This window comes from Triturus cristatus, chromosome 6, assembly GCF_964204655.1.
Source record: "Triturus cristatus chromosome 6, aTriCri1.1, whole genome shotgun sequence".
NCBI classification, from domain to species: domain Eukaryota; kingdom Metazoa; phylum Chordata; class Amphibia; order Caudata; family Salamandridae; genus Triturus; species Triturus cristatus.
In genome coordinates this window covers 1,885,499,376-1,885,525,045 of record NC_140589.1, presented here as the reverse complement: position 1 = coordinate 1,885,525,045, position 25,670 = coordinate 1,885,499,376, and the positions used below count along the sequence as shown (strand labels likewise).

Here is a 25,670-nt window from a genome sequence, read left to right as displayed (position 1 = left end):
TATATTTATATTTCCTAATAATAATTTTATATTCCTGGTCAACTAATAGGTTTATTAAGATATGTTATATGTTTGAAGTGAAGTCTTTCCCCTATTGTTGAACAAACTGTAGTGGAAATAGTATATGTTTCCCCTTTGAAGTCCAGCACTTTCCCTACTGTGGCATAGACTGGAGTGGGAATAGTAAATTTTACCCTATTAAATACAAATGCTTTCCCTACTGTTGTACACATTGGATTGAAACTAGTACGTTACCCATCTGAAGTCCAATGTTTTCCCTTCTGTGGAGCAGACTGGAGTGGGAATAGTAATTTTAACCGCTCTGAAGTCCAACTCTTTCCCTACTGGTGCACAGATAGGAGAAGGAATAGTATATTTTTTCCCTCCAAAGTCCAACACTTTCCCTACTATGGAGCAGACTGGAGTTAGAAGAGCTTTCTCCACTGTTGCACAGACTGAAGTGGGAATAGTAAATTTAACCCCTCTGAAGTCCAACTCCATCCCTACTGTTGCATAGACTGGAGTGGGAATAGTACATTTAACCTCTCTGAAGTACAACTCTTTCCCTACTGTTGCACAGACTGGAGCAGGAATAGTATATTTTTCCCCTCCGAAGTCCATCGCTTTCCCTACTGTTGCACAGACTGGAATGAGAAGAGTGGTATAGAGTGAAATGGCATGGAGTGGAATAGTGTACATAGGAGTGGTGTAGACTAGGGTGGTGTAGAGTGGAGTGGGTTAGCGTGAAGAGGTGTACAGTGGAATAGGATATGGTAGAATGGCGTACAGAGGAATGGTGTAGAGTGGAGTGGCATACAGTGGGATAGTGTAGACTAGAGTGGTGTACAGTGAATTTGCATAGAGTGGAGTACTGTAGAGTGGAATGCCAAACAGTAGAGTAGCATACACTGGAATGGCATGCAATGGAGTGACATAGAGTGGAACAGCGCACAGTGTAGTAATGTAAAGTGGAGTGCCTTACAGTGGAGTGGCATAAAATGGAGTGGCATGGAGTGGAACATCGCACAGTGGAGTGTTGCAGAGCGGAGTGGTATGCAGTGGAGTGCTGCAAAGTGGAGTAGTGTACAGTGTGGTAGCATACCGTGGAATAGAATAGTAGAGTGGTGTAGAGTGGATTAGGGGAAAGTCAAGTGGAGTAGAGTTGAATAGCATAGAATACAGTGGAGTGGTGTAGACTGGAGTTGCATAGAGTAGAAGGGGGTACAGTGGAGTGGTATATAGTGGAGTGACTTAGTCTACAGTGTGACAGAGTGGGATAGTGTACATTAGAGTGGCCTTGAATGGAGTGGCAGAGATTAGAGTAAATTGGGTGGAGTGTGGTAGTTTAAACAGAAGTAGCATGAAAGTAGGTGAATGGATTTAGATGTAATGTGGGAATGGCCATTTTTGGTAGTAGTTGTGAACAATTTAAGAAATGTTATAATTGTCAGTCTCAGAATACTAAGGTTCATCTTGTGTCTTGGTATACTGCTGTAACTTTGCTATATACCTTGGTACATGCCAATGGTAAGGCAGCATATGATTGGCTAATGTCCATCTTTACAAAAGTAAAAGGCAGCCATGTAGTTTTCAGCTCATTTTGGCTGTGTTTTGGGTTAGGGCATAACATTTAGGTAAGTACTAGGTCTGATTGTTGTTCCCTATCTATTACCGGTCTAGTAAAGTGGTAATAGGTAGTGAAACTTATTTATGTTTCTATAAATTCTTAAAACAGTTTACGAAAAAAGAAGCTAATACCACCAAACTACCACAGTAGTTATAGGACATTAAAAAATATATATAGATAGATAGATATTGAACTTTATTCGATATGTAAAAACAGTATCAAAAAAGTACATACATATAAAAAGTCAATTAAAAACAATTAAAATTACATTCAAATTGTAACATAATTAGATTCACAGAAAATAAAAAGGAATAGATAAACTCAGGCCTCAAGATATAAGTCCGCTTAGGTCTGCATTGATGTCCTCAACCTCATCGTCATTTTCAGGTAAGATGGCTGCCAGGACTAAAGGGGTTTCAAGAGTTTTTAATTTGTTGTATGCCGGTTTGCATGAGCGTAAACCCCAAGATTTGAGCAATGGTTTTAAAAAAATGGTCCTTGGCAGTTGATAAAATCTACAAAATAAGATGCAGTGAATATTAGATTGATTCGAGAGGCCATCACAGGGGCATTTCTGTAAGTCGTTGGACCAACAATTTGGGTTAGGGAAGGTTAGAAGTCTAAAAAAGGTGTTGGTGCGGAATCGGGTCAGGAGCATGCGGGTAAACGGTGATGGTTCTAATAGTAGATATTGCTGGGTGCCGCTCACAGTTATCAAATTTTGATAGTCAGCAATTGTAGTCTTCTGTTTTTCTAAGAACCAGCGTTTGCGGCACAGGTGATTTAGAACAAGTCGCTTTAGCTCGGCTTTTGATATATTAGTTAAGGTTGGTGGGTCGGCAAAAAATTCCGGGTGCCCGATGTCAGTGGACAACCTTTTGACATAGTTCAACCACTTAATGTTCCTGACCTCTGTCAGTTTTAGACAGTCTTTGATAATTTCCCTATTAAATGGGGTCTCTTCATTGGTCCAGACTTTATGCCATAAAATAAGGGGAGAGGAATTAATCGTATCTACGATGTGTGTGAGGCCCAATTCGGTATGCACCATATGAGTGGAAGTGCCTGGGGGGACAGCCAAGAGGTAGCGTAAAAAAGCATTCTCGAGGCGTTGGATTTGTTCAACGGGTTCAATCCCCCAGATCCCAGATCCATAGGTACCGGTTGAAATACACTTCGCCCGATAGATCTCAAGTAAAGGGCGTATTGGGCGACCTCCTAGTTTTTTAGAAAAATTTGTCAGTGCGCCTATAGCTTTAGACAATGCTAAACCTCTGGCTTGAGTCGCGGCTCGCCAGGTGCCTCTTTTGTTAAAAGTGATGCCCAAGTAAGGGAAGCTATCAATATTAGTTAGTTTTTTACCGTTCAGAAAAATGGTACATGGCTTTTTTCCGACCCCTAAACCACAGGACATAGTATAAGTTTTAGAGGTGTTAACATTTAAGCCTCTCTTTGACATAAAGTCAGTGAATTCAGTAACTGGCCTTTGTAGGCCAATGGGAGTCTGGGACATAATTGCCGCATCGTCTGCGTAGAGGAGAATGGGGATCGGTTTACCATTAATTGTAGGGTAATCGTGGAAAGTTCTGGTCAGATGGTGGCTGACAGAGTTGATATAAAGGGTAAAAAGTAAAGGAGCTAATATACAACCCTGTCTGACACCTCGTCTAATAAAGAATCTGTCAGAACATTCTCCATTGTTACCGTATCTCACGCGGGCCGATGCATCCCTATACAGCTCTTTAATAAATGATATAATAATAGGATCTCTGTGATGGATTCCCATAACTGCCTGTGATCGACGCAGTCGAATGCAGAGCTAAGGTCTACAAAAGTTATGAAGAGGTTTCCTCTTTTCGCCTGGGTATATTTGGCTATTATTAGGGTCAGATTTAAGCCCTGTTCGATGGTACCCTTGCCTTGTCTGAAGCCATATTGCATATCAGAAATAATATCTTGAGTGCTTAACCAGTCGTGTATTCTATTTAAAATGATTCGCCCAGCTACCTTCATGAGGGAGTCTAAGAGTGAAATTGGGCGGTAATTGGCGGGATTATCCCTCACGCCTTTTTTAAAAATCGGGACGACAATTGCCTCTGGCCAGGTGGAAATAAAGCCGGTGGTATTCAGAGAATTCAGTACGTTAGTGAGTAGTGGGGCCCATAAATTAGGCTGTGACTTAAAAACGTCTATAGGGACGCAATCTGGGCCTGGGGCTTTCCCAGAAGGGCTATCTTTTCAATCAATCAATCATTGACACTTATAAAGCGCGCTACATACCCGTAGGGTCTTTTAAAGCCATCAGTACTTCAGCATGGTCAAAAATAATATTTAAAGGGAAAGTGTCAAAGATGTTAGTGACTATGACCAAGGAAGTGTCACTAACCTCGGAAAGAAGCCGTCAGGAGCGATGGAGCGTAGCTGATCCCCCCTCGACCCTGAGACGCTGACTCTTGCAGAGGAATGGGAACCCTACTGCTTGAGAAAGCCTCCCGGGGAAAAGGGAAGTGGACAAAATAAGAAAACGCTGCTCTGCTGTGGTGTGTCTCTGGTCCTGCACTGGTAGGAATCAGGGTTATGGCCAAGGCGCACTCTCAGGGTAAACTGCATAAGAAACAGAAGAAACAGAGAGTAAGTACCTCCCACCCTCTACGCACCCCAGGTTCTCCAGGTTACAGCCCCCACTCTGCCACCCCTGATACTTACAAGAGAGAGTGGAGCAGCAGGCGTGGTACTGGGGTTCATTAATGGGACCTGTGAATTTGGCTCCGTGTTCAGACACCCTGTTCTTCACCTTGAGGTTGGAACATGGTCTGGGCGTTGGCTCTGTAACAGGAAGGCAGGATGAGGGAGCTGGGAGTCGTGCAAGAGCGTAGAAGAGAGTCTCTGGCACTCGGAGTAGAGCTTGAGCAAAAGTACTAGTCTATGCGCAAGAAGACGAAGAAGGTCTGAGGGTGCAAACGTGAAGTTCCTAATCACCGGGAGAGACTACTCACGCTTCCGGGGATCACTGGAGAATCGTAGAGTGGCGGTGTAACTGACGACTCGCTTCTGGAACGAGTAGGCAGCCGAGTCGATAATTCCGCCTCCGTGCTGTAGCGCTTCTGGAATGTCCGTAACAAAGGTTTCCGGGACGATAGGAATGTCCGTAACAAAGGTTTCCGGGACGATAGGTATCCCGCGGGGAATACCATCCGCGATCCGCAAATGAGCTGATATCCAGATTGTCAAGCCCCGCTCCTTTGCCAAGGGGAGGACTTTATCGTGTTGTCGGCGGAACTGCCGGGGACCACTTCCGGGTCGCCTTTCTCCGGCATGCTGGGAGTTGTAGTCCCTTCACATGCCCGACCTTCCTTGCAGCGCGCTGAACTGAAAAGGTACCTGGGTAATGGCGAGTGTATCTCGCAGCGCCCTGGCCATGTGGGAACGAGGTACCGTGGGAGTAGCGCGTGTAGCGCGCAGCGCCCTTGATGTGTGCGGTGCAAATCGCGACAGAAAGAAGTAGAAATAGTTAAGTCAGAAGGAGAGTTGAGATCAGTTTCATTTTCAGATGGTTGATTATCCAGATTAATAGGATTGTATAAAGTGCTAAAATGTTTAACCCAGGTTTCAGGGGTAATGGCTGAGTCCAAAATCGGGGGCTGGGAAGATCGAAAAAAGGGGGCATTAACTGCCCTCCAAAAAGCGGTGTTATCCCTCTTCTCAGAAGCTTCCACAAGGGCTGACCAGGCCAGCAACTTCAGCTGGCTTTTCCTTGCCTGACGCTTGATTCGATAGTTATGTCTGGCATGCTGGACCTCTAGGCGGTTTCTAGGGTTGGACTTCAAAGCTGCTTTCAGAAGTCGCAGAGCTTTAGAGCAATCCCTATCAAACCAGCCATGGGTGGGTGGTGCAGATTTCTTTGGTGCACGCGCAAGGAGAGATTTAATTTCTGACAGAATTGCAGAAAAAGAGTTTGTTATTGTCTGCGAGTTTTGCGTAGATGACAAACAGATTTGGAAATGATCGTAAACGTTGGTTACCAAGGTTTTAAGAAAACTAGAAGGGACTACTTTGTCCCATTTGAGAAAAAGGCCCATGGTGGTTCCCAGCTGCAGGGGGGGAGAATAAGAAGGATTCCGCGTGATCATGTCATTAGTGTTCGAGGTTAGCTTTAAAATTACCTCAATAGGATAGTGATCACTAATGGCAGTGTCGAGGGTCTCCCAAGTAATTATCGATCCTGAATACCTTGAAGATATAAGTGAGTAATCGATCGTGGTGTGACAGCCTCTCCCATTATAAGTGGGTATAAAGGACTTGGGTGGAAGACATAGGTCATTGACAAAAGATATATTAAAATGGGATAATAATCCATTTAACAAGTCTCCCAATTTGGTATGACAAAAGTGATTGGGAGAATCATCCATTTCAGTCATCAGACCACAAGTGCCATTTATACTCTGAGGACATAGCTGGCAGTTAAAATCACCTACCATGATGACTAAAGTATCAGAGTTATTTTGGGACTCTTTTTTTGCTAGGTCGGATTTTAATCCATTAAGCACTATGTCCAAGTGTGCATTTGGGATGTTATTATAGAAGTTGACCAGGACGACATTGTTAATGAAGCCGTCGGTCAAACTAATTAGCTGATAATAAGAGGACCCTGTAATGTATGTTGGTTTTAGTCGGGATTCTACAGAAATATAGATCGTAAGTCCTCCCTTGTTTCTGCAGTGAGGGCTGGGGGAAGCTGGGGTATGAAAGGTCTGATACCCTAGGAGATGGAGCTCTGTAGAGGTCCAGGTTTCTTGCAGGCAGATAATGCTATATCGGGAGACGATTTGAGTCCATGCAGGGGTTAGACAGTTTGTCGAGGAGACCTGCCACGTTCCAAGACAGAAAGCTATCGCCCCGCAGGGGCTCGTCCAGGCCGAATATGCTAGTCGTCGAGTCCGTTCCAGCCTCAGTAGCTTCTAGAAGGTGCGGGGGATTCTTCGAGGGGGGAGGATCTCTATGGACCGGGATAGGGAAAGGGGGTGTGGTGAGAAGGCCGGGAGGCAGAGACAATAACTCTAAAGGTGAAAAATGAGGAACAATAACTGGAATTGGCTTCCACCCCGCGTTGTTATTGGGCAGGATGTTATTCTTGATGTTAGAGTTGTCTGGTGCTAGGGTAGATAGTGGAGTGCTCATAGTAGAGAGATTATCAACCGTAGTTCCAGAGTGAGGAAGTCAATCCTGTTCGTCCAATCCCGAGAGAATGGCGTATCTGTTAGAAGTAGGGATAGTGAAATGGGGTGGCTCGAAGGTGGCCCTCGATGGTGGGTGTGAAAATGTGGAGTTTGTCAAAAGAGAACGGGGGGTAAAAATAACTTAAATCAGCCGTTAAGATTCCCGGGCCCCTGCCCGGGGTATACCAATCCACTATGTGGGGTAGCACCCTACGATCTCGAAAGTTAATTATAATAACATCACCCTGTTTATCCTTAGGTCTAGGGCCCAACCATTTCAGTCTCCTAACGTGTAGTATTTCGCCATTAATTTCAGGGGGGAGCGGTCTGTTCTGGGACAACCAGTGTACTACTTTATTTTTGAGTTCCTGGTATCTCTCCGTTTTACCCTGGGCAAGAGCTGGGACGCCAATAAGAGTCACTACATAAGGAGCCGCTTCAGGGGGCAAATCAATATGTAGGCTTTTATCTGATTTATAATCTGAAGAAGGCCGCCCATTGGTGTTATTCCCCGGGGGCACTACAAGGGTGGAAGTTTGATCTTCTCTTAGGGCCCCTTTAGCAGTGGATAGTTTCTCTGATGTAAGCTGGGAAACTTGTATATTCTGTGTATGATTTGGCATATTAGACTGGGTAGATGTTTGAGTAAGGAGGGGAGGGGTAATAACCGTAGGATTTTTACATATATGGGAGTGCAGATCATTGTTTAGATTGATGAGAGAAGTATGCGAGGCCTCCAAACATGCTAGATGTGTTGCGATGTTCTTGACTCTCTCTGTTAGGGGTGAAAGTAGAGATCTTACCAGATGCTCTATATCAGTAAGTAAGTTAGAAAAAGGGGAAATAGGAGACTGTGTAAGAGGCGTGGATCGTGTAGAAGTCGGCGATAATTGAGGCTTAGTTTTGGGCACATCCAGGTGGGAGTCTTTTCTCCTTTTTTTGGTTGGAGCAGCAAGAATGTTTCTTGCTGTTGTCTTCGGGCAACAAGATCTATTTTTTGCCAGTTTTCGCTTAGAAGTCTTAGCAGTGTGAATAGAGGATAAATTCACAAAGGAAGTGCCCGGTGAAGATTGAGAATTGGAAGGACATATGTCAGTCTAAATTAAGATGGGAGCTATATCTATTGGGTCACAATGTTGCATGGGAAGGCCAGGGTCGTTAGTTAGTTCAGGATCAGAAGCCCTGAGTGGCGGAGAGGTGACCTGTTGAATATGGCCCAAAGAGGAGCGCTTCTGAAAAACAGGGTCCAGTGATAGGCGGCGTTCCGTGATGGCGATCTCTTTTTCCAGCACGGAAGCGGCCCTAGTAATGAAGTGGTCTAGGGTCCCCCTGACTGACCCCCCAACCAATGAAGGCCTTGATTTAGTAGAATGTGTGGCCATTTTAATTAATTTTGAAAATTTAAAACGTGAGTAAAGTTATGAGCCAATGCTAACATACAGTGAGGAGAATAGAGCACATAAACCAAACAATAGTCGACAACTGAAGGGAGCGGCCCCCATTAAACCAAGAAGGATACAGAACAAAAGTCAATCACCTGGCTCTGGAGAGGATGGTAGCGAATGAATGGCCAACGACAGGGGGGTAGCCCAGCCCAGCCTCAGTCGGCCTTGGACGGCCGTAGACGGCCCGCCCTTTGCCCGGGCTTAGCCCGGCGTGTCCCGCTGCACGTCCCGCGAAGCGGGAGGCGCGAGGTCTCTTTGAAGTCCGCCGCCGGTTAGGGGGAGGGGCTGCTGGTGATGACACTGCCCTCCGCTGCCTCTGGTCTCTGTAGTCCTGCTGTCCTGTCGGCGATTCTGTGTACCATACGCTGCGCGTCCCGCGAAGCGGGAGGCGCGAGGTCTCTTTGAAGTCCGCCGCCGGTTAGGGGGAGGGGCTGCTGGTGATGACACTGCCCTCCGCTGCCTCTGGTCTCTGTAGTCCTGCTGTCCTGTCGGCGATTCTGTGTACCATACGCTGCGCGTCCCTATATAATTGATCTGAAATGAGAAGGTGAATTTTGTGAAAGCATTGCCTGATTTTATATGTATTTTCAGCTTTTTTCTGTATTGTTTCCTATGGTGTGTAATTGTGCACAAAAGTGATCTATAGTGTCAGAACTTTGGGAAATCGTAACTCCGAAAGTCCTTACCTTGGTCTTATAAATTACATAATAATCAATACTTTATTTATAAATTGATCTCAGATGTATTCTTGAGTTTGTGTCTTATTTATTGCCTCTGTGGAGTACAACAAATGCTTTGCGCTACCACTCATAATCCTAACTGCTCGCCCACACTACCACAAAAAGCGCATTAGAATTATCTACCTTCACGTCTGTACACCATTTGGGTATTAACTGGATTCTCTGCACAGTGTACTTCATTTTAGAACACCATATAGAGAGCCAGCTTACTACACTGTCTGACTTAACAGGGAGGGATCCAGAGAAATTGGCAGTTTTCGATGACAAGTGGTTAGCTAACAGGGTTCAAAGACAGCTACACCAGCATGGTCCTAAATGGGGAGAAGAACTCTTACAAGATTCAAGGATAACGAGGAAACATGAGAAAGGCAAAGCTGTGCCTGGAAAGGAGAATCATAAGAAGGGATGGAAAAGAATTCCTTAAAAGTTCAAAGTGGTTAATTGCTTAAGTGTCACAAGGTGGGACACATTAAGTGCTATTGGCAGATGACAGGGCCTGACCTAACACCACCCATGATAGAAAACATTTTACACATGGATAGAGGGACCTGAGAGGGCCCGGTTGCCCTATACCTAGTATTTATGGACATCTGTGACAGAGACCTGGATGCACTGAAGAGCATTCATTCACAAACAATGGGTTTTGTGCAAGAAGTTGGTATTAATGGGAGGAATTGGCTGCTCAAGGGATACTGTAACCTTCCACACTATGGATAAGAGAAAGTACCTTAAGCCTGGTTTGGTAGCCAGTGGAAAGAACATGGGGCATCCGATTGCCAGGGTTGAGATTGAGCTGAAAGGCAAGGTGGACATAGCTGATGGTTGGGTCAGAAAAAACCAAGTGCTGGATGTCTCTTTTTTTGTCTGTTTTCCTGTTTTATCTTCCTACTTCTTTCTGTCCATACTTTCTCTCTCTTACTGTAGGTCCAAGTCTGAGAATTAAAAATAAGTTCTGGTCCCAAAAATGAGTGCCACTGGCCATCACCAGCATCCACCTGTGCCAATCAAGCGCTGGATTTAATGATTACCTGAAAAGCAGAGTAAGTCTTTTACAAAGTAGAAGCTGTTCTTGACAGACAGCTTCCACTTTGTGAATGACAGCCATGGGCATTCAAGGGATGAGTCCCATGGGACTGTTTCATACTCTCACAATGTCATTCCATGAAATCTGACTTTTTATTTTTGGAGTCATTCCATGTCCTTATAAGGACTACTTAAAAAACATTGTTGGCATTCGTTGAAGTGCAGGAATGGTGGATTGACCTCCCATGGAGGCCCTCAGTCACTGCATTTGCAGCCCTATACAAGGAGTCACAAAATAATTCAGACATTATTATTGAGAATGCCTGAGGGTTTGTGACTTACTGTGAATAGTAGTTTTGCTCTTTGAGGGATTAGAACATCAGTGACAACACAAAACTCATAGTAAATCACAAGCAGTTGGTGTGCAAAAGTTTGACCCTATTATACTGGGCCTGGCTACTTGTTTTCAAAGTTAGACCCTCAGTCACCTTAAATGACTGCCTTCAGCACAGTGACATAGGTCTGTAGCCGAAGACAATGGAAAAAGTAGAGATGAACAAAATGACTTCTTCATGGGATGGTCTTAGAAAGTATACTTGGCAGTTTTCTCATAGTGCCACATGACACATCAGTTTCCCTTTTATGGTTGAAAACCATTGATCTATTACTGACTCTGGAGTTGGGGCAGTAACTGATTCAAAAACCATGTTGCCAGCCTCAGGGTATGTAGGCATTGAGCCAAGGGTCCGATGCCTGCTCCATCCAATGATATCCTAAAGAGGAATCTGATTCTTAAAGGTTCACCAGTTTCTTTAAAGAGCACATGCTGGGTTAACCCCTTAATCATTGAAAAAAATTTTGGGCCATTTGGTGAAGTTTGCACACTTAGGCCTCCATATTTATTTTTCTATTTAAGGTATCAACAGTGAATTTGTGTTTTTTCCCAACATCCTGGAGATTCTTTTACTCAAATTCTAGGAAGCTAAAGATGTTGGGCCTTAGCTAAGCCAGCACCTAAGGAAAACTACCAAACCTGCACATTTCTGAAAACAAGACACTTGGAATAGGAAAGAGTGGTATGACATAAGTGGTTCTCAACAGATGATTATACAAGAAGCCCTTTCAAACCTCAAAGACATATGTTCCTCACATTTCAGTGACAGAGAGTTCTAAAATATGTGAGGGGGACCTCACATTTCCTCTCACCAAGTGTTCTCCCCAATTCTCCTTATAAAAATGAAACCTCACTTGTGTGGGAGGACCTAGCTCCCACAACAGGAAAGGCAACATCGAACCATTACTGTTTTGCACTGAAAACGGACCCATTTATTCCAATTTGGGTAGGTCGGGATTTCAGACCCTAACTCAGCTGGCACCTATAGAAACCTAACAAACCTCCAAAAATCTGAAACTTGACACCTCTGAGAGTCCAGGGGTACATGACTTGCCTGAATCTTCATGCCTTTCTTTCCTAGAACCTCTTGTGAATCTCAGGCTTTGGAAAAATGTCCTATGACGCTGAATTCAAACAAATTGCTCAATAACAAAAAGACCCCACTTGTGTGTGGGGGGTAGAAGATTGCAACACTAAAGGCTGCTGATGTTGAAAGTTTCCGTCACATAAATGTCAGGAAAATGTGTTATTTTAGGCAATGTTAGATGTTTTCAGGCCGCTGTGGGTTAGAAAACATCCTAGGAGCCATGGGGGGGGGGGGGGTCGCAAAGAGAGTACTTGGTCTGTGCTTGCTGTAGCACATACCTGCTCTCAGGACTGGTCTACCCTGCTCCTGCCTCTATTTCTCTTTTTGCTGCAAAGAGTGTGCTGGTGAAGTGATATCACAACGTCTGTGGCCACACTGGAAAATGAGTTATTAGATTTAACTTCCCTGCCTGAAAAGTTGCTTCTGGATTCTGCTCCATTTTCTTCTCCTTCAAAGCTGTCTTAGTATTGGACCCTCCCAGCGCAACTAAGTCACAGATGGGCGGGAGGAAAGAAGGGACAGGATCAGAAGCAATTCCACTTAACCCCCACTGACTTAAATAAAAAGGAAACTTCCAGTACGGCCCATCGATTGTTCCTTTAAACCCTCCCCAGCATTGGCCAATGGCTGTTGCCAACACCAATGGGGTTAAAAGGTTTCTTGTTTGGAAATGATAATGCAGGGATGATGGTTTGCTGGTCCTTTCAGGGCACCATTCCTATGTTGCAGTGAATCACAGGGAGTCGTAAATGGTAACCCGTCTAATAATTATTCATTAGGCACGTCATGTTTCTAACTTTTGCAACTGGAGATTTTGTGATGCAACATATTATTACATAGATGACATTCCAGACTTAAAGACTGACCTCAAGATGTTACTGTCCAATTTGTGACCTCTTTTGTGACCTTGTTTAATGTGTCTGGCCAAAATGTATTGATTCAAATGTGAATCATTGAGTTTCTAAATAGCTGATTCAGAAAGAGATAATAACCAGAAGTGAGGGCCTTGGGAAGTCTGCATTCAAACCTTAGCAGCCTCCTGAGTCAGGAACCCTGTGATTGTTTTAACAGTGAACGAATAGGGTTCAGTGAAAGTTGAAAAACATGTAAATTGCCAGCCACGGGGCAACAAAAGCCCTCACTTGAAATGTGGAGGCAGGCTGGAGGATAGGCTAAGATTCCATCTCTTACTGAGTAAGAGGCAAACCATCTATCTATTCCTGTATCACATTGGCATGTTTTCCAACCACCTGGCAAGAACCTGGCCTGGATTGATTATTAGAGGAACTTAAAGGCTGGAGATAAAATAGAAATACTTATATATCATTTGAACTTCGTCATGCTTGTTACTGGAAGATACTTAATGGTTCACGGCTGTAAAGATGAACAGGTCTGTCTCTCAGACTGAGTGACCCTCCAAGAGCTTATCCCTTTTTCACAACTTTCCTGCCCCTAAAAGGAAACACTTTCTGGTAGATACTGGATTATGGTACTTATGTGAACCTTATAAAGCAGATTTAGGGGGCATATTTACAAGAAATTGGAGTAGGGCAATGCCACAAGGATTTGAGCTCTAAAGCTTTAGGCCAATTCAAAAGGGCAGGAATGAACCATATTTAAAAGATTCAGTGCATTCCAGTACTTTCAGCTGCACACATTTTGCAGCCATGCACCAACGCAGGCACCCTTGCACCATGGTGCAAGGGTGTCTACGTTATTGGCAGAATTGTCAGATAGAAAGTGGAAAAAACAAGGATAAATTAAAACATTTCTCCTCGTTATGCCTGCTGTGAGAAAGCACACATGTTGGCGCATTCCTAGATTTATGCCATGTTCTAAATCTGGGAATGTGTGAACATCTATGGGCGTTGTGTAGGAACACCCACTGCAATGCCCATAGCATGCCACCCCAATGCACTGTGAGGTAACGCAGCAACTTGCACTGCGTTGCCACACTCCATATGTACAAGGCCATAAAAAGCCACAGAGGTTGGCTTTAGTTGGCCTTGTGGATATGGCTAAACCCTGTGCCCCATAAGGGCTTGTAAATGAGCCCCCTTCAATGTTATTGAACAGAGAGGGAAACAGGAAATAACCTTGCATTTGGGAATATCCTACTGCTGACATGCCAGGACCATAGCAACAACCCATGTTCACTCTCTTGCCCCAGGCATAATCTAGGAGTGATTGGTAATGGCAATATCATGAACAGTGTAGATGCAATTTATTAATTTTGTGTGGGAAAATGTTTCGTACATTGGAGGAATATGATGGAGCTTGAGGGAAATGTAATGCCTTGTATATTCAAAATGTTCTATTTGCTGGTCAGCTCAACAATGCAGGGTGTGGATACTTAAGACTCTAGTACTAGAAGTTGGATCATGATAAATGGTAGACAATTTTGACATGGTGCTCATAACTGACGAAGGGACAAACTCAAAACTCATTGGTTCTCATTACAATGCAGGAGGAGGACAAACTCATGGTTAATATCAGGGCATTTTGATTTCAGCCCACTTTGCTTGGATTCTAGTTTCTGGTTGAGGATTATTGGCTGTTTTGTAGGTGAGGAAATACTGCTCATGAAACAGGAAGATCATAACTATTGTTTTGTGGCTCTCTAACAATTGTACAGGTTCGTAAGCCATATTTAAAAACATTAGGACTTATCTTTGGGGACAAATTCACTGTATCTGCATGGAGTGAGGGCACTGCTAGACAGACTGTCACAATTAAATATCAACCCCCCAGGGCAATGTTCCATTATGCAGCCCATCTTGTAAAGGAAGGCAAAAGCTTGAACCACATTACCCTCATTTCAACATTTAAATTGTCTCTCAGTTGAAGCCAAAACACACTTCAATGGGTTGAAAGATACACTTTTATCACTGTTGAATGCTATATGGGCGGCTAACAGCGCCCCCCGAACTGTGGTTTGTTATTGCAAATCAAATCAACAAAGGTTATGACATGCTGGAAAGTTTCTCCATCCATATTGTGCTAGTATTTGATGTTCCTGGCCAGATCTGCCTCACATGGTAGACCAGGGCAATGAAAATCACTGACAGTGACAACCCCTCAATTGTACATAATTCCTACCACTGCAAACTGGTGCTTCAGTGGCTGATTGGCCAATGGGTCAAACTCTGAACGACCCTCTATGATTGTGCACTCTACTAAATTATCCTAGTTCTACATCCTTTATACTTATTTATTGTATTTAGCCTGCATTATATTCTTGTGTGTTTATATGTATTAAATAATGGTGGTCACCATGGTATAGTAATAGTTAGTACCTAGTTACCATAGGAAGGACAGTTTATGGTTTTCTATTAACTTTGTAGTTGTTTGGGGAGCCTTCACAAAACGTACCCAAAACATGTAATCAGCTGATTTCTTAAAAGTCTAGGGGTGATCTGTCAAGCAGGGGCCAAAAACAAAGCCTGGTTCTAAAAACGCAATTTCCCCAAGCAACTTCTATAGGGATTTTTGAACAGTGCTACAGCCCTTGGAGATTAAAGAAATTACACAAAATTTGGCAGAAAGCTAGATCTTGACTGGGAAAACAGTGTTTTGTGTTTTGCGTCATTCCCTTCAGTAGCTTTTGAGAAATTCAAATTCAAGCTTTTGTATTTCTGGACATTGGGCTTAAATTAAAATTTTAAGGCTTCTGAATTGGCTGAATGGGCTTTTTTAGAGCAAAACTCTGATTGACTCACCGTAACATGAAAACAAATGTTGCAGCAGCCGCTGCAGGACTCCGGGACTGGGTCCCCTGCCCGGAAAAAGGTTTTAAAAAGAATAAAAAGGGGCTGGGTAGGGTTACCCTGCCCTCTAGCCTTTTAGTGGGCTTTCAAGGGGCCCATGGATCTCCATTAAGACTGCAGTAAGAAACAAACGGTAGTTGTGTTTTATTTATGGGTGGGTCAGGGCCTGATGGTCACACCATATTTAATACTTTATATTATGAGGTGGGTGATGTGCATGAGGCAGTGCTTAATTTGAGCCGGGGCTTTCCAGTGCTGAGCACCGGCACCTAATTGTCAACACCATACTAAGGACAGTCCACCACATGGTGGCGCTGCTCATCTAATTTAGAGACAAGCAGAACAGGTAGTTTAGGAATACAACATACATTAAAATGTCTAATACCTGACTCCCCAGACGTTCCTTTAGCTTTGGGGACCTGGAATAATCTGAACTGTCGCATTTACATGCGAGAGAGCTTAAACATAATTTTAGATTACACTTTGTAAACTCCCATGCTGCATCTAGAAAACTGCCAATTAATAGTAAAACATACCCCACCTCACTAGAGATTGCCTATGCTGAAATGTGATTACTATTCTAATCTGCTATTGTTCTTTTTGATGCACTAATATATCCATAAGCACAATACTAAATTAAAGGAATTTATACAAATTGAATAGAAAGCTAAAGGCATATTTCGTATCCGAAAATAATCTATATATTTTACAAAGCTCAGTTTTAAATACACTGTTTAAACATTGTTAAAGATCTAAAATGACCACCACCCTATACAATTCAAATTTACCATCCATTCCATGGACACAACACATGCAGTGTTTTAAAATTAATTCATCATAAACCCACATTTCTTTTTTTAATAGATAACAGAGGTGCGCTAATGAGGTGATCCTTAAAATGAAGTTGATTCCGCATTTTGGTCATAACTAATTATTGATGTCCACCTGCTTCAGGACAAACAGATTTAGCCAGAATCCATTATCCGTTTTGCACTGCAACTCAATTCAACATAAGGATGGATGTTTGATAGCATTAAATTCTAATTATCCCTTATCTCCACTGAAATAATAATTAAAGAAGAAACAGATATGTGATCTCGCCATAATATTATCCATTATTTTATTCATTGAAGTGTAGATGAGCAAAGATGAGCTGCATATAACACTTTTCATCCTCTCTTGCAGTGGGCATGGCAAGTGTAATCTTTTTACACCAATATACAAATCTTTAGATCACAACAGGCTAATCTGCCATCCTCTAGTTTCATCTCTTCATCAACAGTTCTCCAAAAGATCATTATTTTAGTCCCTTAAAATCATTTGTAACCCATTGCAAAGCAAATGTAGCTTCCACGTATAATCATGGTCAGGTTTACAGAATTTCATTTTTATCAAATGTGCTGATATATCAATAATGCAGTAATTAAAGCAGGTCACGGAGGGGTCTATTTACTAAGATTTAACACTGTGTTTGGGTCTCAAAAGTGACGCAAAGCTACACTAAATAGTTTTTTACTAATTTACTTTCCAGAGCTAAACTTCTTTAGTGCTGGAAAAAACTTGAAAGTAGCACAAAGCATCGCTTTTCATTATTTAGCAACAGGGAGGCACACCTTGGGTGGCGCATGGGCAATCCCATGCAATCACCCATGGTTTCTGAGGTTAAAGCTTTTTTACTTAAAAAAGTAGACCGGGTTTAGCATGAGAAAAAAGCTCCCATTTCAAATAGGCGTTATGAAGGAGAGACACTTTCATTCGCTCTTCCTTTTCCGACTGTATGTTTGCTGCACTGTACAGCAGACATACAAGGTGCGGAACAGTATAAAAGCTAAACTGGACTGATGCAGACACCCTTGCACTATGGTGCAAAAGAAATTAGGGGTGGGCAGAATTTACGCAGTCGCGCTACGCAAAGCTCTGTGAAACGGTAAAAAATCTCAGTGAGCACGCAGAAATTCAGCGAACACGCGGAATTGCTTGTTCGCAATGCTTTTTTCCTGTTCGCGAATGCTGTTTGTGTGCTCGGGGGGAACTATCTCACGAACACGCATTTTGAGAACGCGAACAAGCACAAAATTCCGCGAAGCCGCACAATGCAGATTTTTGGGCAATTTCGTGTTCTCTGCGGAACGCGAAATTACCCAAATTCTGCAAATCCCGCGAGCGGAACAGAATTTCCTGCCCAGGCCTCAAAAAGATGTGTGCGTGACGCACAACCGCTAATTTCGCTAGGGAGAGGGGAGGAGAGTGGCATATTTTCTGTAACTCTGGCTCTCTCCTGCTCTCTTCTTCTCGCTCAATGCAGCATAGATTTTTTGCCTGCTGTACTGCGTTGTGTGACATTTTAGTAAATCTGCCCTTTTTGAAAATTACCCTTTTCTTTTTCCATGGGCAATTATTTTTACCTGTAGAGGAACCCCTTCTCCTATACCCGCATGAACTTTAGTGGTATTCTCTTCCTCTTCCACCCTGCCCTGATGAGGATTAAATGTTTGACCATTTCCAAGGTGGCAAATGGTAATTTGCAAATGACCTTCTACTCATATTTGTTTTTACCCATAGGCCTGAAATTCCAAACTCCCCAACCCTTACATAGTATTTACTCCTTTATATAATGATATGTTTCAGGTGTATTATTATTGGTGAGTAACAGGATATGTAACCGGAAGGTCACTCTTTCTGATTTCTCTTGGAGATGTAAATAATACCATTAGATTAGTATCGCAGTTTTAAGAGTACAGTTGGAAAACTATAAAAAAGAGACGTTGATTTGAATGACCAGATTTCCAGAATGTTGGTACGCAGTCCCAATGATTGTATTTTTGGAGCTCTACATGCAGTTATGCATGGCACAGATGTACAGGGAAATTCCCTACATACATTTGGTGATCCACGATTCTTCAGGAAGGTGAGGTTGAAGTGATTGCAGCCTTTCTTGGAGGTTGGGTCTACTATCCAGAAACTGTAAGGCTTTGATTATTATTCTGAGTATGCTCCAACAGGAAATCGCCTGTAACTCCCCCTTCTTAGTGGACAAGCTTAGTTTACCATTGGTTAACATATATTTCAAATGCTTGGAGCAGCTGCAGATTAGCACTGGTTTGATTTCTTGGGAGGCTATACAGGAGAAAGCTAAGGGTACTCTCTCTCGGTATAAATGTTTGCAATTAAAGTAATGAGGGCGCAAAGCCAAGATGAGGTATTCAGGAGGGAAGAAACTTTGATGAGAAGTTACTAGACTCTAAACCCTTTCCAAAGAAGGTTTCTGTATGGTATAGTAAATTGGCAAAGGTGAATGATAAGAATTTTAAAATACATATTGATTTATTGGAGGGTTATTCACCAGTAGAGAAGCAACCGGAGGTATGGCAAGTGTCCATGTGTCTTCTCTGTATCATCTCCACTCAACAGTAAAGATGGCTGCCCTAAGAAGAAATCACTTGTTTATGTTTCATAGAATCTATCTGACCCTGAGGAAGGTGGCCAAATATACTAAAGGCATACCCATGTTTGTTTCTTGCATAAGGCGGGGCAGCTTTTGGGAGGGTATCAGCAACATAATTAAGAATAGTGCATAGTCCAAAGCAAGGTAAGCCTTATTTTGATTATTTTTTGGGGGAACTGATGCCCAGCTTGGCCTAGCTTTCTCTCAAGGCTAAATTAGTTTTTTTGGTTTGTTGGCCAGGAGAGAGATATGTAAGGAATGGTTGCATATAAAAAGAAACTTGGTTCAATGGTTGAGATCAGTTGATAAGGTCAGTAAAGTGGACATATATTATAGTAAAAGTAAGAGAATGGATAAGCTTTGGTCGCAGCATATGATTTGGAGAGATGGCTACCCTGACTTGGGATCAGATTTACGCTTTCATCATGGAACGCACCACAACAGCCAAAATGATGCGCTGCATTGTGTGGCTGAGAGTGAGCAGGAGACCACCATATCTACAGAGATGTGGCACTCTCCTCCCCTCTCCTCTCCTTAGCACTGATGCAGTATTTTGCTGCTTCGCATTATGCACACCCATCTGCTCCATAGTGCAAGGGTGTGTTGTGAGGCTGTCAGAGGTTTTGTACTAGAAGGATTCCCTTTCAGTACAAAATACTATGCCTAGACAAGTTTTGCAACTTTTCCTACCATTGCGCTTATTATGATGTCGGGCAGAATCACTTCTGCCGGACACCGACTCGGTCATGGGACCGGCCAACACTACGGGGGGTCCCAGCCGCCTCATTAGGATGCAACCGAACAATGGTAGGTTGCATTCCTATCTTTCACTATGGGAGCATGCATTACGGCCATAAACAGGCCGTAATGCCTGTGCCCAACTTGAAATTGGAGGTGTGGTTTATCCCTGCACCCCGTGCCAGGAACCGTAAGGTGCCTGCCACAAAGAGCAGGGAACAACAGGGGGGCACCATAGGTGCCCCTTTGGCTTCCAAACGGAGGCCGTGCACCAAAGAGGTCCCTGTTGGGGGCCACCAAACATGCTTTCTGACATGGTTTTCATGTTGGACAGACAGTCATGGAAACCGTGTTGTGAACCGTGATCATAATCTCAAGGGTAGAAAGAGCCACCCTTGAGATTACTTACTGGCTTCCAACTGGTGGACGGGCTCTCCGAGCCCGTCAGAAACAGCCAGAATGACCGGCCGGTTTACTTTCCGACCACTTTCAACATAATGAGGTGGTCGGAAAGTAAACCGACAGGCCTATTACGATGCGGCTCTAAAGGCGCCAACTGAAGGTTGGAGGCTTTACGGGCCGTATTGTAATTGGCTCCTTTGTATGTGTGCTGCACAGGAGAAATGAAAAGTGCCTGTCTCAGATTTTTGCTAGATTGGGTTTTGCATCAAAAAGCATGGGTGGTTGCATGGGAATGACTATGTAACGCCCCTTTGATGCTAAGTAACACAAAGGAGAACTGTGCCCTACTTTTCATTTCTGTTAGGCAATTTCCAGCTTAAAATAAGTTTTGTGCTGGAAAGTAAATAATAAAAACAACATTTTGTGCTGGTTTGTGTCTTTTTGTGACACAAACACAGCACAAAATGTTGGTAAATCTGTCCCTTTGACTCCTATGATTACGTTGGATATGCCAAGAATACCAGGGTGTGGGGGATTTGATTTCCTATACTGGTTTGATGGATAGTTTCTTCAGATGGCTATAGGCAGCCGCCTTCTCTTTGGTTGGCTGTCTTTTAACTCTATCTGATAGTGAATGAGAATAAAAAAAGGCTTAGGGCCTGATTTAGATCTTGGTGGAGGGGTTACTCCATCACAATGGTGATGGATATCCCATCCTCCGAAATATAAATTCCATTCATCCCATCCAAGATCTAAACGGGACCTTTGAGTTCACCTTTGAGCAATCATACAATGCTTAAAGAATCTTGGAAACTACTTACAACTTGTCTAGCCCTATATTAGAGAAAACACATTTAGCACAAAGTTAGAATGACTACATGTGCATCAGGGCTAATTTTCAGTGGCCCATGACAGACGTGGGCCCTGTTTGGGGCTCCCCATATCCTTTTCCGACACGAGTTCTAATCATGAAAAGGCTGTTGAAAATGGATATTGTAATCCAGAAAGTGGTGCCTTGGCACCGCTGCCATTCTGGGATGCAGTTCTGACTGCCGCCCGGTCGAGATCTCTGATCCTGGCAGAGGTGGAGGTCTTGCATCCGACAGTTGTGGGTCCGTCCGCCAGCATTGTATTGCGCCAATCAAACCAAAGGGCTGCCAGAGTTTGGACCACCACTGATGGCCTGTCAGCGGTCTGATCACCCCTATCCTAATAAGGCCCTATGTTGGCACAAGTGCAGGCCTGATATGTACAAAGCTTTGGTTGAAGGGATTATCTGGGACAAATGCATCACCAAGGGCAGCTATTTGATTTGGGCCAGTCCTAACAAAAGTGCTCCATGCACGAAAAGATGCTCTGGGACTCAAAATGACCTGCAAGACACATATGGCACAAAACAAAATGGTGCACTACGGACACATGAGTAATCTCCTAAGAAGAACCACAAGAGTAACTCTAACCTAAGATTATCTTTTGCACAGTGAATGTACTGGATGGTGGCCTGCCCAAACAAAACAACCATCTCAAGCTCTCAACTGGCACATTGGCATCCCTTGAATGAATGAGGAGCATTGCCATTGATGTTTCATAGTCAGAATTTAGAACGCATATTATTTCTCTGTGTTTTCTTTGATTCTTCTAAGCACTTTGGGGCAGATTTATATTTTTTTAATTCATAAATGCACTAGATTTACTGAAATATTGTGAGTTCCTGTTCTCTGCCTGTGCTGGCACACAATATTTTGTCTAGCAACAATACAGACACCTTTGCACAAGGGTGTGCTTGTGCCTGCATTACACCCAGAATTGTTTTTAGGCAGGATGAGGAAACTCCCTGCACAAAATCAATCCTTGGAGGCTTTCTTCCTCTTTCTAAGTGTGCTGGAAAGTGCAGCACACTTAGAAAAAGGAAACAACAAGTAGAAATAAAGATATTTCTCCCCATTGTACCCCACGAGCGACGGAATACCGGAATAAGTTTTAACCCCCACTCCTTTGAAAACCACCTCTAAAACCTACTGACTTTTGGTGGTAGTAGGTCAAAAGATCTATTTTTGTATATCTAATCGTAAAGATGTTAAATCCACAATATCATGTTCCACTCTATCATCATGGTAAGTATATATAAATAAAAGGTACATGTGTAGGTAACACAACTAAATTTACTTAGACAATATAGATAATGAATTGTGTTGGTCCGAACAACTCACTTTGGCAGAACATTCCTTTTAGCAAATATACATGGAATATTATTATGAAAAACCCATCCTTTTTGCCTATCATTTGGGATAATTTCTAGCGGGAAGGACCTCACCAACCCCACAGGTGATCAGTGGGTGTGCTTACTGCTATTTATGGCTAGTATTTTAAGCTTTAAAGAATTTATTTTCGATCTCAGTTACGACCTGTGTTGATATTGCCCCACACCAGGGCATTTATTTGTGCTCCTGTGCAGATTATTACCAACATCTCTAAATTCTGTATAGTGCAATGGTGCATTTGCCACTTTCACTGACTTTTGCACACATTTACCAGTCCAACAGCACCATTTAGTAGCGATGTCTGGGAAATGTTAGAACAAATTTACACCTCCTTCAATGCAATCTATCTATACTGGCCTCTGTTGTAGCTGGGTGGCTACTTTGTCCTGTCGTTCCTATAAAAAAGTATACAGTATCTGCGTGTTTAGACAACATACACTGTAGGATTGGTGCCAGACTGACTCTGGACACCCCCACCGGGTATGCTGGCCCTTTTTGTACCAACTAGCTCACAGTGGCACTAGAATCTCCTCTTACCAAGGAGAGAATAGTTCCTGGGAACCATCGAACATGACAACCTTGATCCCTCAGGACCGTGGAAACAATATACTACCTTTCGCTCAGTCACTCTTGCTTACTTGGTCCATTTCAGAGGGATACACCGAATACAAGAGGCTGGGCATTTTTCAATAGGCATTTATTGAACAGTTGTCATTCTGGTGTAGAATAAATGAGCTGCAACAACTGTTAGACAGCATAAGATATAAATGATTAGCAGTACTATAAAGGTGAATGGATGGTATAGCTCTACCATCTTGCAATAATCATGAATACATTAGAGTTTATAAAACACATGATAAAAGATGCATACTCCTCCCTAACTAGATGTACCTAAGTGTACCTAGCATGTATGTAGGTGTTAAGCCAACAATCCTTATAGGATTTAGGCAATGCCATTACCTGAAGTGAGAGACTGTGGGACCCCATTCTGGTATGGAGTTGGACAACCCGTGAGGAATGTGTTTAGACCACTGCGAGCTGGAGTGTCTGCATGCAGGAACCTCAGCGTCTTTGGTCAGTGTGTTGGCTGGGAAGTCTCGGTCTCCTCTCTCTATCTTAGCAAGATGTGATGTATATATACCCATAGGTCTCCCCAGGGGTCCTGCCTTGCTGCATTACTCTGTCAGCCTAAGGATGACATGGGCATGAACTTTCTACATAGATTTTATACAGGAGATGTTAGTCCGACTGTGCTTCCAAGAATGCTCATGTATAATGTATGAGATTGGAACTAGGGAAACCCTGCATTCTGAATGCAGTGTTGAATCTAGGGAAAAGGTCAGTCCCTGTAAACCATGACAAGTATAATGTAGGGAAGAATATAGGTGAAGGGCAATGCAGTTACCAGGGCCTATGTAATGGTACCTATATGGAATATAACAACTTCAGCTGAGTCAAGACTGTAAAAAAACGTAACTGTGGCAGGGTCAATCACTGTAATCTTTGTAAAGCTCAATCTCTTTTCTCCTTTAAATGCTTTTTTCTGTTTTTTGTTTCAGGCAGATTAGCTGATCCTTCAAAAAGCACAACCTGTGGCGACAAATCTGGAGACCTAAATTGTATATCTCCTTCCAGCTGGGGTGCTTGTAAGTATTTTGTTAAATAAGATAAGGTACAGACTGTGGTGAGCACTGCAGCACCATGTTTTTTATGACCTATCCCAGTAATATTGCTGATAATAAATATGCACCAAATGAAAGTTATCCTACTGCTTTCCAATTTTTTTTACTTTTTGTACATCTATACCAATCTCTCTTCTCTCTTTCTCTCTCTCTCTCTCTCTCTCTCTCTCTCTCTCTCTCTCTCTCTCCCCCACACACTTGGGATGTGCTATCATAGAATTGTTTTATGAGTTTAAATCAGACCCTCAGTAATCTTTAGATTATATTCATGAGTCATGTTTTGATAGTCACAGCTGAACACTGCACAGTAATTCTTTAGGAGCAAAAATAGTACTTACAAACTTCACAATCAGATCACTTCTTAAATGGCTTTGATGTTTTGATGTTCTTCTTTTTTTATCTAAATTTTTTGGGATACATCGAGTTAACATAGCTGTCTGTTCCAAAGACCTTGTTTTTTGCACTTGCTCCCTTAGGACATTTTCCGGAATGCTTGTGCTTGTCTTCTTGTCTCTCTTGACAGCACATCTGGAAAACGTCACAAATAAAATAAGTTATTTCTTTATTCTCACTTGCTTATGCTGCTTGGATATGAATTTACCTCAAAGAAATGAAAAGACAAGAAGCATTTGGCAAAACAGGAACAAGTTGGTTTAATTAAACACAGCAGCTGGGAGAGTCTTGACAGAATGAGTCAGAGGAAAATCTCTTGGTGTACATGTTTTGGCAGGTATTATATACATTTTGTGAGTAACAATAAAACAATTTCTGCATCCTTGAAAAGCATCTCAGTTGCGAATTAACGAGTTCCGGCATCAAATAAGGACACGGATGGCTCTCGACCTCGACCTGTGTATGTGTGTGCCTCAGACTTGTTTGTAGTGCAACTATCTATCTGTGAGATCAATCAGGGTTTTTCTGGGCACGTGTTTGTCTTTTGGTTAAGAGAGACCCCACATGTGAACTGCTATTTGATAGGCCTGGGTGTGGGTCGTAGGACCTTCTTGACCAATTTTCTCTGACTTGGGTAAATAGCAATGAGGCAAGTTAAACTGAAACTCCTAAAAATAATATGGCAGTCACTGGTATAATTTTTATCGACTTTCTCAACAAAGGGTGTACAGTTGTATTGACATAGTTTGGATTTCTTAATCATGGCGTACATTGACATTGCTTTTATTGGTGTCAACATTGTCATTTGTGCATAGATTGTGACATACAGGCATTGTTACTGCCTGTATCATAGCTGTCATACAGACATAGATTATGGCATAAATTGACATTGCATTTATTGGTATTGATGTTGTCAGGCCTGCACATGTCATGGTATTTAGTGACATCATATTTGCCCATTCCACCACTTGGAAACCATCCAAAGCTATGCATATTAGACCTTAGTTACCAAAAGAGTAAAAGTACTAGCAGAGATATCTATTTCTACCTGAATGCATTGTTACAAAACTTGGAAAATTTGCTAAAGGTGTACTTTCAGGATCATCATGTGACTTTTTCTAAATGCTTTTAATTCACCTTTACAGAGTTCTTCACATGAATCTACACAGGGCAGACATAGGGCTCCTTTGCAAATGCAATTTTATTTTATTGAGAATATATTTCTCTCCCATGGAAATGGATCTTCTGACTTCAACCTGGGGATCATCCATTCCCATTCCCATCCTCAAAGAGGATTTGCTAGTGCCCTTGACTGTGTAGCTCTACATCATTAGAAAGAGGGCAGGGAGTAGTGTGGGGATACTCACGTCCCACCCTTTGACTGGGATTTGCTATTGTGGATTTCTTTCACTTCTGGAAGAGGGATACATACTAGCAAATCTAGTTACGA

At 42.7% G+C, this 25,670-nt stretch overlaps 1 protein-coding gene across 11 annotated transcripts in view; it reads left to right on the top strand.

Moving 5' to 3' along the window:
- Positions 1-25,670, top strand: part of LOC146822296 (protein leg1a-like) — a 466,514-nt gene that overhangs the window by 181,971 nt on the left and 258,873 nt on the right. For all 11 annotated transcript variants that reach the window (XM_085613386.1, XM_085613382.1, XM_085613383.1 and 8 more), the window contains one exon: positions 23,705-23,791. In XM_085613386.1, coding sequence (XP_085469512.1) covers positions 23,705-23,791 — 87 coding nt within the window. The remainder of the gene's footprint in view (positions 1-23,704; positions 23,792-25,670) is intronic.